The sequence below is a fragment of the Pteropus vampyrus genome, unplaced genomic scaffold (genome assembly GCF_000151845.1).
Source record: "Pteropus vampyrus isolate Shadow unplaced genomic scaffold, Pvam_2.0 Scaffold167, whole genome shotgun sequence".
Classification (NCBI taxonomy): Eukaryota; Metazoa; Chordata; class Mammalia; order Chiroptera; family Pteropodidae; genus Pteropus; species Pteropus vampyrus.
In genome coordinates, this window is record NW_011888948.1 from 3,118,448 (window position 1) to 3,131,100 (window position 12,653).

General features: G+C 37.8%; 1 protein-coding gene across 1 annotated transcript in view; it reads right to left on the reverse strand.

The window, feature by feature from the left end:
* Positions 1–12,653, reverse strand: part of NEK5 (NIMA related kinase 5) — a 68,294-nt gene that overhangs the window by 43,562 nt on the left and 12,079 nt on the right. Inside the window, exons 5-12 of the mRNA XM_023536715.1 lie at positions 9,030–9,127; positions 7,263–7,346; positions 7,104–7,174; positions 5,971–6,057; positions 3,405–3,459; positions 3,100–3,120; positions 1,843–1,857; positions 1,084–1,097 (exon numbers count right to left, since the gene is read on the reverse strand). Coding sequence (XP_023392483.1) covers positions 1,084–1,097; positions 1,843–1,857; positions 3,100–3,120; positions 3,405–3,459; positions 5,971–6,057; positions 7,104–7,174; positions 7,263–7,346; positions 9,030–9,127 — 445 coding nt within the window. The remainder of the gene's footprint in view (positions 1–1,083; positions 1,098–1,842; positions 1,858–3,099; positions 3,121–3,404; positions 3,460–5,970; positions 6,058–7,103; positions 7,175–7,262; positions 7,347–9,029; positions 9,128–12,653) is intronic.

Here is a 12,653-nt window from a genome sequence, read left to right on the forward strand (position 1 = left end):
CCCTCAATCTGAAGTGAGTCTCTTGTAGGAAGCATAGGTAGGGGTCTTGTTTTCTTATCCATTCAGCTTCCTATCTTTTGGTTGGAGAACTTAATTCTTTTCTATTTGAGGTACTTGTTCATAGGAGTGTAGTTGTTACCATTCTGTATTCATGTTTTTGATACATGCTTTTTCTTCTTAAAGAAGTCCCTCCAACATTTCCTGTAATACTGGTTTGGTATTGATAAATTCCTTTAGTTTATTTTTGTCTTTATGTGTCCTTCGACTCGAAATGATAGCTTTGCTGGATAAATGATAGCTTTGCTGGATAAAGAGGTCCTGGGTTTTCAACACTTTTAGTATTTTGGGCCAGGCCCTTCTGTCCAGCATAGTTTCTTTTGAAAAATCAGCTGCCAGTCTTATGAGTAACTAATTGATTTTTTTCTTGCTGCTTCTAAGATTCTCTCTGTGTATTTAACCTTTGGCATTTTAATTATGATGTGTCTTAGTGTGGGCTTTTTTGGGTTCCTGGTTTTGGGGACTCGCTGAGCTTCCTGGGGTTGTATGTCAATTTCCTTCACCAAGTTAGGAAAGAGTTCCATCATTATTACTTCAAATAGCTTTTCTACTTCTTGTTCTCCCTCTCCTCCTTCAGATACCCCTATTACATGAATGTTTTTACACTTTATGTCGTCCCAAATACTCCTTAAATTATTATTACATTCTTGGCTTTTTTCTTGCCATTCTGATTGGGTGACCTTGGCTTCCCCATCCTCTGTATTGGTGGTTCAATTCTTTTCTTCCTCCACTCTATTGATTCCCTCTAATATACTGTTCATCTCAGATAATTTATTCTTAATTTCTGACTGGTTCCCTTTTATAATCTCCATTTCCATTTTTATGTTTTTTATCTCTTTGTTAAAGTTCTCACTGAATTCATCTACACTTCCCTTAATTTTACTGAGCATCTTTATAACCAGTGTTTTGAACTGTGCATCTGTTAGATTGTTTGACTCCATTATTTCTGGATCTCTGTTCTGTTCCTTCATATGGTTTCTGCTTCTTTGTCTTCCCATTTTGGCTGCCTTTCTGTGTCTATTTCTATGCACTAAGCAAAGCTCCTAAGCCTCCCAGTCTTACTAGCGTGGCTTTGTGTAGTAGGTGCCCAGCAGCACAATCCTGAGAGGGGTTCAGTTGTAGGTCAAGTTTAGCCCCAGCCTGTTTCCCTCTGGGGCCACCTGTTAAGATTCAGCAACCAATTCACAGATGCTGTGCTTAGAGTTGCTTCAAGAAGCCCTGCCAGAAACTGAGGTCAGTTGTCACCAGTGTGAGTCTTGGCACTGCTCAGCAAAGAGCACTGGACTCACGGAGCACAGCTAGATGTGGCTTAGGTGGGGTAGTGAGCTGGGGAAGGCGGAGTTTCAGGGAATCCTCTGGGCAGAGAGACCTCTGTTATCCAGTTTGATGACATTTCAGCAATGGAGGCGCTGTGTCCACTGACTGGGAGCGGGAAGGGCTCAACAGAGGAACAATGGATACCACTGGCACTTCTGTCTGTCTGGGAGAGAGCCTCACTTTGACTCTTGCTCTGACAGCTAAGTGTCCCCCTATAAATCTCTGGTGTCCCCCCAGCAGGCAACCCAGCACTGGTGCTCAGAGTGAGCTGGTCCATCACCGTGAAATTTCACCTGTGGACGCGGCCCCTTTAAGAGGTGTCTGCAGCTGCCGTAGCCTCTGTCTCATTCAGCTGCCGGGGACTGGGCAGCCTAGAGTCTTCACCTCCTCCTACCTCCAACCATTGCAGGGTGATTTCTTATTTCTCTCCCTAGTTGTAGGGCTTGTTCATCTAGACCCTCAGGCGACTTTGATTGCTGTTTGCTCCTCGTTTCCATCTCAACTTTGATGCGGTCACAAGAGGGGATGAACGAAGCTTCTATCATCTATGCCATTTTGCCTCCTGACTTACAGCTTGCTTTTTAAATTAATATAAGGACTTCCTCAAAAATTCTTCATAAACCAGAAAATCTTCCATTGTATGAAACCATCAATTACTTACACATACAGTCATGTATTATGTAACAACGTTTCAGTCAATGACAGACCACAATTACGATGGTGGGCCAATAAAACTGTAATGGATTATAAGCAAAAGTTTATTTATGATATTGAAAGGAAAGGCTGGACCCAACTGTGATGTTTAATTACTGCCAGCTCTGGGTGGTTTAAATAGACAAGGAGGCTGAGCATGCTGTCCACCTGCCCTGTGTCTGCCTGTGATGGGGGCCTGGAGTTGGTAACAGCAGGAGTGTGGGCTGGAGAGGAAAGGAGCCCATGAACCTACCCTCTGTCCATCCCTGCACACACACATGCACACATACACACTTTATCTTTTATACATTATTTTTACTGTATCTTTTTTCTATGTTTAGACACACAAATATCATTGTATTATAATTGCCTACGGTATTCATTGCAGTAGGAGCAATAGGCAATACCATATAGCGCAGGTGTGTAGTAGGCCTACCTTCCAGGTCTGTGTAAGTGCTCTCCAAGATGTTCACACAGTGATGAACCACCTAACAATGCATTTCTCAGAATGTGTCACCAATGTTAAGCAATGCATGACCGTAATAATAATGTTCAGCAGCATGGTGTGGCAGTAAAGATACAGTTTTTGGTAAGACACTTACTAGCTGTGTGGCCTTGGATAATAATAATGATGATGATGATGACAGCAGCTGTATAGAAGAGTTAACACAGTAGGCCTAAGACTACTCCACACAGAAAGGCCTGCTTACAATATTGGCCCTTGGCTGATGTCTGGAAACTTAGCCTTAAGGAGAGTTCCCACCATTCCCTGAATGTTCGCAGTGGCTCTCTTTGCCAACACTGTTTATGTAAACAATATGTTTATACTGAACACCTGTTTTCTTCCTGGGAGGCTGGAAACTTGGTACATGCCAGGCAGAGGGTACCTACATACCAGTCCCCAATAAAAACTTGGGCACTGGGTCTTTAATGAGCTTCTCTGGCAGGTAACATTTCACATGTGTTGTCACAACTTGTTGCTAGAGGAATAAGGCAAGACTATGCGATTACTGGAGAGAGGCTCTGGGAAGCATGTGCCTGGTTTCCTTCAGACTTGGCCCCATGCCTTTTCCCTTTGCTGATTATATACATCTGCACACAGTTTATTTTTAATGGAAATATGCGATATATACTATTCTCCAATTTAGGTCTTTTACTTTATAATATAGCTTGGACATCTTTCCATGTCAACTTATATAGATCTCCCTTCTTAATAGCTTGTTCACATAATTTTTAACAGTCTAGTAAAACAAAACATTAATCTTTTTATCTCAGAAGTTAATTTCATTTATATAGTTTTGATAATTCAAGATTAATCTGACAAATAACATACTTACAGGATGCTTGAGTGTGCAGAGCTCATATAAGACACAGCCAAGAGACCAAATATCCCTGGAGAAGATAAGAGTTTATGTGCCAAAAAATATGCATCGTTCTTAATAAAAGCCTTATCCTTACAGTGCCTTACATTTGTATATCTTTACAGTTTTATATAGATTGATTAGTTTTTAGAAATGTTTGCAGATACAGTATCAATTCTTATTTTTACTAATATAAGAGGTAAAATAAAAACAATTTGTAGTTTGTCAGAAACCTAGCACTGAAAATGTATACAAAACTGGCTACGATATGATGGCTCAATATTTACTTCAACATCATGCACTCAAAGAAAATGAGTACAGAATTTTGAACAATCTGGAGGGAGGCAGGACTCAGAGATTTGTTTTGATTCAAAAAATAAATTTTGGTTGATTTAGAAAAACATATTCTACCAAGGCTATTGACAGAACCAAAGTGATGAACACAGTATCTGGTACTCGATAAACTTGGAAAATGTGCTTACAATATATAACTAGAGATTTGCTCTTTAGTACTTAGTACATAGTATTTACACGTAATTGGTTTAATAAGGAGTTATCTTATAGAAAAGGCATAATTAAATCCAAGAGACCAAAGAAAATATAATGAGAGGTAAACAGCTCTACTATTTAGCAACACTTCCTTTGAGTGTGTGGGCAGGAGGAGCAGAGAGACATACTAAAGGTGTGAGTACAATGAATGGTGATCACACAATAGGTAGGAAACAACTTCAAATTTATAGAGTTTTTAGAAACTCACTGACTATTTCCCACCATTACAGAAAATTTTCTTTACCGGGTTTTCCCTAGGCCCAAACTCCTCCTCTGTCCCAGAGCGCCCTCTGTAGCCAGAGCAGTGAATTCATGTGCCTACAGAGGTCCTGCAGGGAATGAAGCCACCTGACTGGGTGGGGACGTTTGCATGCCTACGCCTCCCTCAGTGTGGTGAGGACTGTGGTGACCCTGAGAATGATTTCCTGGTCTAAAAGTGACAGCTGATCATTGCTAAATTCTTAATTATCAGAAGTACTAAATCAGTATATATGAATGTTGACTCAAATTCTTAAAAAACAGTACAAGTCAAGAAAACAGTGCTGCTTAACCTGGGCCTCTCAGCCCGCAGCAGCACTAAACTCTGCTCTGGACAGCCTGCCTTTCCACCCAGCCCTATACTCGCTGAGGCCAAACTTAAGGCCAAACCCTTTCTTGGTGCCAGGGGATAGCTCCCCAAAATGCCTGTTCTTTTATTTTGCAAAGAAATGTTTACAACTTTTTTTTATAAATCTCTACCAACTAGTCTTTGCATTCCATTTATCTTTCAAAGTCAGACAGCCAAATATCCCTCAGGTATTTTCCTAAACAAATGGACAATTAACTCATAAAAGGAATTCAGTCTTCTACTAGGCCAAACTGGTTCAACTGGCAGCCAGCTTTGAAAAGTGAAATTTTTCCTTCTCCTTACATGGAAGTAAAAACTACCTCATCTTCATCTTTTATCATTGTGTAAATCAACACTAGTCCTGAGAACTAGGCTCTGGTATCACATACTTAAAGACGTGTTGGGTTTTAAAGCTACCTTAATGAGTACCTAGCCAACACTTGTTGTTTCTGGTAGGGGAACTGAGGTCCAGAGGGGTCCACTAACTTGGTCAAGCTGATGACAGAGCCAACTGGGAGAAGGAAGAAACTTGCCTCTATCCTCAAGGTTCTTCCAGTTGGTCTAATAATTAAATCTACATGAGACAAACTAATATGAGAAAATAACCAAATTTAATTCTATATGTACATATGGGAATCCTACATACATGAGAGAGTCAGAGACGCCACACATATGAGAGGTTCAGAGGCAGAAAGGGAAAATGAGATATGCATGACATTGCGAGCTAAGGATGAGGCAAAGTACCCTGGGGCTTCAGAGGGGAGGAAGGTCATTGAAGACAGAAGAAGAGCAGACATTCGGTAATTAGAAGTTTGCCCTGCCCTATGAAAAGGTCAAAAAGGTTATTTCTGATAATCTCTTATTATGGGCAAGGCCTCTAATTTAAATTTTTCTAGGTAATTAAGAGAGAGCAGAAGTTTCTCTTGAACCCGCAGGGTCTTGGTTGCCTTTAGCTCAAAATAATCCACATACCACTGAGGCATCCTGGGGTAATTCATTCTGAACCCCTACACAAGACTAGGATTCCAAGCTCCTAATCCAATATTCCATCACCAGACCATGCTGCCTTCTATCTAGCCCACCTACAACACTTTTCTGCAATAAATTAAATAGTGCTTAGACAATATGAAAATCAAATACAAAGATGGAACATCACAATTACTGCAATTTTCAACATTATCCTTTCCATCACTTGTATCTTTAAATAAAGAAAAATTGCTTTTTTCTAAATTAGCTCAAAAACTTCTGGGAACACTGAAGTGGCCAGAGACAGTCACTGGGATCCCCATTTCACACATGAAGAAAATGAAATTACAAAAGTACCATAAGAAAGAGAGAATCCATCAGATTTTACTGAGACTTTCAAACCTATAGTCAGCAACTCACGATTTATTGTTGTAGGGTTTATTCTGACAAATCTCTGGAGACAGGTAGTAAGGTGTTCCAACACAAGTTTGAGCAAGTTCCATGGAACTAATAATTAAATAGTAAAATAACACGGTTTATTACTGGAGTAAAAAAAAGGCTTAAGATATGGACATGCAAGAAAAAAGTATAAAAATAGATAACAAAGTTTGATGCATGCACATATTAAAATAAAGAAAAACATACTGTACATTGATAACAGAATAACAGAAATAGTTGATTTTTAAACCTTCCTAAAATCTACACATTAAAAAACTTTATGGCCTAAAAACTCCACAAGGAGGTACAATCATCATATTGCAAAAATCTCCCAGATGTAGAAAGAGTCCCCACTTTCCAATTTTCAAAGCAATGCAATCTCTTGACCTAAATTTTGGAAAATGTGAAAATGAATAAAGAAGAATAAAATTATTCATAATCTTACCACCCCAAAACAATTACTGTTAAAATTCTGATATATTTCTTTCCTGTCTTTTTGCCATGCATATTTTTCACAATACTGTGATCGTAGTATATTTAAAATTCAGAATTACATTTTTCACCTAATATAACAAATATTTCTTCATACCATCAAAAAGTCTTCAAATCACAAATGTTAGTGATTATATAATACTCAGGTACTGGCTATACCAAATTCTATTACATTCAATCATTTCCCAATTATTAGGCATTTAAATGATTCCACATTTCAAAGTATTCCCTTAGAACAAATTACCAAAAATAGAACATTTAAAATCTCTTGATATTACCACCAAATTGTCCCCCAAAACAGTTACACCAATATATTTTCCCTGGCATGTGTGAACTTGCCTGTTTTACTAAATTCTCACTAGCTTTCTGCATATTAAAGTTACATATCATTTGATAAGTTTAAATCACACTATACATTGCCACCATCATTCTATTATGCCAAGATTTATTTTGGGTATTTTTATCTCAAGGTAAATAGTCTGAATAATTTAGTAGATGTATATAAACAGTTATCTAAAATTATATGGAAACCAAGCCTTTAATATCTTCTTAATTTATGATGCCTAAAAAATATATTTTTTGGTTGTTATGAATAGGAAAAAAAAGATTTTAAAAGTACTTACTTGTTCAGGACTCTTGCTATACCAAAGTCCCCAAGCTTTGCAACCATTCCATTCTTGCTAAGAAAAATGTTCTATAAATGGAGAAAATGCTATGTTGTTTGAGAGATTTCAAGAAAACAAAAGATCAGTTCTGTCTTGGTCTTTCCTCTGAGCTGTTACCTGTGCTTTTACGTCCCTGTGTAAGATCTTCCTGTCGTGAATATGTTTTAGTCCCAGAGAAATCTGCACAAACCAGCTCAGAATCTATACAGGGAATATAAAACAAAACTAGTGAGTAGTCTGGTGGTCGCTGAAGTGTCTTCAGGATAATATGCAAAAAGAGAAATAATATACTTATGTAGGTGTGTTTATACGAATGAAGCTAATTGATATACCACCTTATCATATTATTTTCTTTTTACAGCCAAAACAATGGAAGCGTAAAAGCAATCCAATCATGTTGGCATTGAAGGGAACACCACATACACAAGACAAACAGAAGCAAGGGAGAGCAGAAGGCTGGTCGTGATTTTCTTTTTTCCTTAACACTGGGTCTCTAACTGCATCAGGAAAATAGACAAGCAGCCCTGTCTCTTGATAATTTTGGTGCCATTGTTTTTTCCTTTTCAGTGGAAGGATGATGCCAAAGGCAGAGAGAGAAAGAGGAAGAAATCGATAATATGTAAGGATATTAAAAATTTTTAGTGAAATACCAATGCATATGTGTATAATATAAAAACAAAATGTTACTTTTAAACTTTTTAAAGTTTAATTTTCTTAGTCTGATTTTATTTACCTTAGCTGGTCATGAGTCTCTTTAGTAAAATGTGTTCTATGCCTATAGAGATTCATTTAAACTATTCTAAAATTTTATTTGTTTTCTATCCTCCAAACGATACAGAAAGAGGAAATTAATAGGGAAAAAAAGCCATATTCCAGACACTACAATTCAGTTGTAACTTTAGTTCTCTCCCAACAACGGGAAATTAAAATTTAAAATTTTATAGAGAAGCATTTTTATTAAATGTGGCAAAATATACCTAGATAGGAAGAAAGGAGGTTTTCTGCAAAGATGGAATTTAATATATAATGTAAATAAGCATAGAAAAAATACTTAAATTCAAGAGGTTAGAGGTGTCGATTCTTTAATCATTGATACATTCAAAATATTCCATTTTAACTCTAGGAAGAAGTTGTATGGGCATGATGATCTTAAATGCTAAAAGACCAAGGAAACATGACCTAAAGAGAGATAGTGGGCCGTTCGTAGGCACTGCTTGAGACAGTGACCTTTCCCATCAATCACGCAGGCCCTGATTCAGATCTTCTCCCCACACACACACACACACACGCACACACACACACACCTGTCTCCTTCATGAGAACAACTCCCAAGAGGTTTCCAAAGGAAGCTCAGAGTATAGAAGAATGTGTTTGACAGAGAAAATGAAAATTAAGGCCATCGTTCTTCGCTTTTTTGCTTCTCTCTCAATAACCAATGAAACAAAACAGCTATTGCTAAGAGCTTCTATCCTCCTTAGCAAAGTGGTATAGCTATTTTAACACAGGGTACCAAATAGTAAAAGGAAGAAGAATGAAGCTATAAATATATCACATTTAAAATGGCTAAGGAACATCTACATTCAGATTTTTTTTTTAGCCATGAAGATTTATCTCAGGGACAGCTACATGAGATTGTTCAAAAATAAAACACTATCTTTTCACAGGCGAACTTCACTCTCAAAAAGAGATTCAATATAAGTTCAATTGCAAACATGTTCTGGACCAAATCTATCAAGAATATTGATCTACTATGTCGTGGTTTGAATTTCTCTGCCAGAAAACATGCTTCACCTAAATGCAGTATATTACTTGTGGCATTATAAATGTAACACCCTCCCATATAAATTTTTTAAAAAATTAGAAGTGTTTAGAAGTGTTTTTTACCTGATCTTCACTAAACAACACTCCCCGTTGTCTACTGATTCTTTTCATGAGATCTCCACCATCACAATATTCCATCACAATAAACAGCCTGTTGTTCTCTGTAAGAAAAGGCATCATTCAGTTCTGGAGGGGGTTTCAGATATTTACGAATCATCTACCTTTCAAGTTCCAGAAGATGGAGACTATAACAGAAAAATGTAATATACATAAAACTCTGGCTATAGAATCAAGATGGACTGGGTTCTAATCTCACTTCACCACTTAAATTTCTTAGCTCGGTGGCTCTAAGCAAGTTATTTTCATTTCCCTGTGCCTCATTACCTCATCTGTAAAATGGAGATAATAATATTGAAACTCTTCTTAGGATTGTTGCAATGATTAAATGAGTTAATCCATGTCAAATGTTTAGAACAATGCCTACACATAATGACAGTTCAAAAAAATGTTAGCTATTATTAATACATTCCTGAAGGTTAGAAATCTGCTGTAAAATAGTAGCTGTGAGTCTTTCCCAGCACTCCAAGAAGAATAAATAGACCTTCTTGAATTTGGGCATAAACTTTTATTTATATGGCACTTATTTAACCATGTTATTGAGGACTCACTAGATTAATGGGCACACTCCGCTATGGCTGCCCACTCAAGGTTTCCACTGGTGGCTATCAGACTCTTCGCTATGCCCAGGTACCTCTTCTCCCACTGATTCTTACTGAGGTCGTGCTTGTTCTCAAATCTCTTTATGCTAATTATACTTGTTATTGTATTTATTACGTAACTAATGAAATATGAATGGGAAAAGAAAGATGTGATTATTTCTACAAAAACTACACTGAATTCTTTGAAGGCTCTAAAAGTGAGTAGTTAAAAAACAATTAAGTCATTGACTTAATTGTTGAATGGGACAAGTGGAAAATAACTGGAAAAGCTTTAAAAGGACTGGGCTCAGAGAGAGTATCTGTAAATTCTTACTCGGCTCTAAAGAAATTAGAAATTAGAAATGAGGGGAGCAGCCTATGTAAAGAAGAATATGCAGTACTCCAATCAGTGGACTCATAATGTGCTCTTGCCTCATTCCATTGCAGTGACTGTTCCTCTTGCCTAGAAATCTCTTGTACAGACATCGGCATGGCTCTTCAAGCCTTTGCTCAGATGTCATCTTCACAGTAAAGCCCATCCTGACCACCCTATTTAAAACCATTCTCTCCACTCCTGCCTCACCCTATTTTATTTTCCCACAGCTCTTATCACTTTCTAACATACTATCTTGATTGTATTTATTATGTTGACATTTATTATGTCTTTCTCCACCCTTTCCCCCTAAAATATAAGCTCCACAGTTATAGCAGGCAGGTTCTTAGGTGGCTCTAGTGCACACACCTTTTATACCTTCCTCCCCTTGAGTGAGGGCAGTATCTATAAATATGATGGTATGTCACTCTCAGAATTATGTTAACAAAGGGGATTTTGCTGATATAATGAAACTTACTAATTGGCTGATTTTAATAGAACAAGATATTGTCGGAGTAGGCCTGACTTAATCACAGGAGCCATTTGTATCCGGGTCTAGAGGTCAGAGACAGAGGAAGTGAGGGATTCCATGCAGGAAAGGGCCTATGAAAGGGCCACGTGGCAGGGAAGGGAAGTTGGCATCTATCTAGAAGCAGAGAACCACCCACCACCATACCAGCCAGCAAGAAAGCAGACACCTCAGACCTACAATTACAAGTACATGAATTCTGCCAATAAGCTGAATAAGCATGGAAGAGAACTATGAGCCTCAGATGAGAGAGCAGCCCCAGTTGACTTCTTGATTTCAATTATGTGAGGCCCTGAGCAGAGAATCCAGCTAAGCCAAGCCCAGACCTCTGACCTAGAGAAACCAGGAAATAATAAGTGGATGTTGGTTTAGGCCATTAACAATGTGGTCACTGTTATGCAGGAACAGAAAACAGTGAAGAGATTTTTTTCCTATTTTGTTCCCCATGATATATCACTGAAACCTAGAACAGGCTTTGTGTATAGCAGGTACTTGCTAAATATTTACTGAAGAAATTTAAGTGGAATTAATGTAGCCTTAGGAAAATCTCACCACATTCTCCTTATTTTCGTATATTGCTTCAAACCTACAAAACTTTATACTCTCTGTAGTCAAATATTTAATGAACTATAGCTGGGGTTCTTCGGTTCAGAAATAAGTTGCCTGAGGGCAAGCAGAGGCTTTACATACACTCTCTAATAGTTTTCAGATAAGCTGTTAGAGAGTCCCAAAAATCTCCAGGCAAACTCAAAGGCATCACAATAGCTCTAGTTTTTCTAAACACAGGGGTGCTCTACTTTAAAAAAAAAGCTATCATAAAATTTAAGTTTACAACATTAACGGACTCAGCAGAGGTTATTTATATTGTAAAAATGACTAATTTTATAACAGTATCCAGGGTAAGCTGTCCTCAGCTATCCATTTTGCATGGTATAAAGATATACTCCAATCTATTAAAGTCCATGCACTCATTTGGCAAATGTGTACTGAGCACCTACTATGTGCCAAAAGCTGAGGATCAAGTGGTGAACAAAAAAATCCATTTAGTGTTCTATCTAAAAAGGAGACAAATGTCAAACCAATTCAGAATTGCTTATATAAATAGACATATGTGCACAAAGACAAGGTGCTTGGCAAGATCAGTAAAAGGGCTAATTTCTGAACTGTGATCTCAGAGGAGGGCTGAGGATGAGTAAGAGGTAGTCAGACAATAATAATGTAATTATTAATATTAATAATAACAGGGAGTTACAATAATAACCCAAAGACTGAGAAGAAAGATCGTCTCTTTGTTAGGAATCGATGACCAGAAATGTGGACACTTTATTTAGTGGCTGCCCCCTAAAAGTGTTTTAACACAACTCCTGCTCACGGGTACTGCTTGGCTCCAAGGAAGACCTCAGAAGAAACCTGAGAGCTCTTTTAAACACCCAGAAGTCAAAGAAGGCCTCACACAGAGAACTCTTTTGAATGCGGTGGTTTTCATTTGTAAGAAACATAGTATTTTGCACAGTGTAAAAGCTCAGAAAATAGTGTTTATTTATTTACTTATTTTTAGCCCCCAGATGTTGCTTATAGATATCCAGGTAACGCTCCTGCTTCATTAACTACTTACCACCTATGAATCTGAGCACCCTCAGTGCTGAGTGCTGAGATGGGGGACATCCCACGGTGAACTAAGGGCATGTACAGCCCTGTCACAGCCTATAAACACCTGATGTACTGTATATGTTTATTGTCCGTCTCTTCCCACTAGAATGCAAGCTCCATGAGGACAGGAATTTTCACTTGTTTTGTTCACTGCTTTATTCTGGGTACCTAGAACAATGCCTGGCATATAGTAAGCACTCAGCAAATATTTGGTAAGTGAATAGATGGTTTCTGATCAATGCTCTTTTCATGTTTATTTGTTCATTTATTTTGTTTTGTTCTTAACTTTGGAGTAGAGTGATGGATACAGATAGATGTTATATACTGGTATGTAAATGAAGGAATTGCCTCTTTAAAGTTTTCCCCGCTATTTTTGCCATTTGCTTGGCCATAACAGATAGCTGTTGGCTACATCTCTGTAAGAGGACTGGACAGCC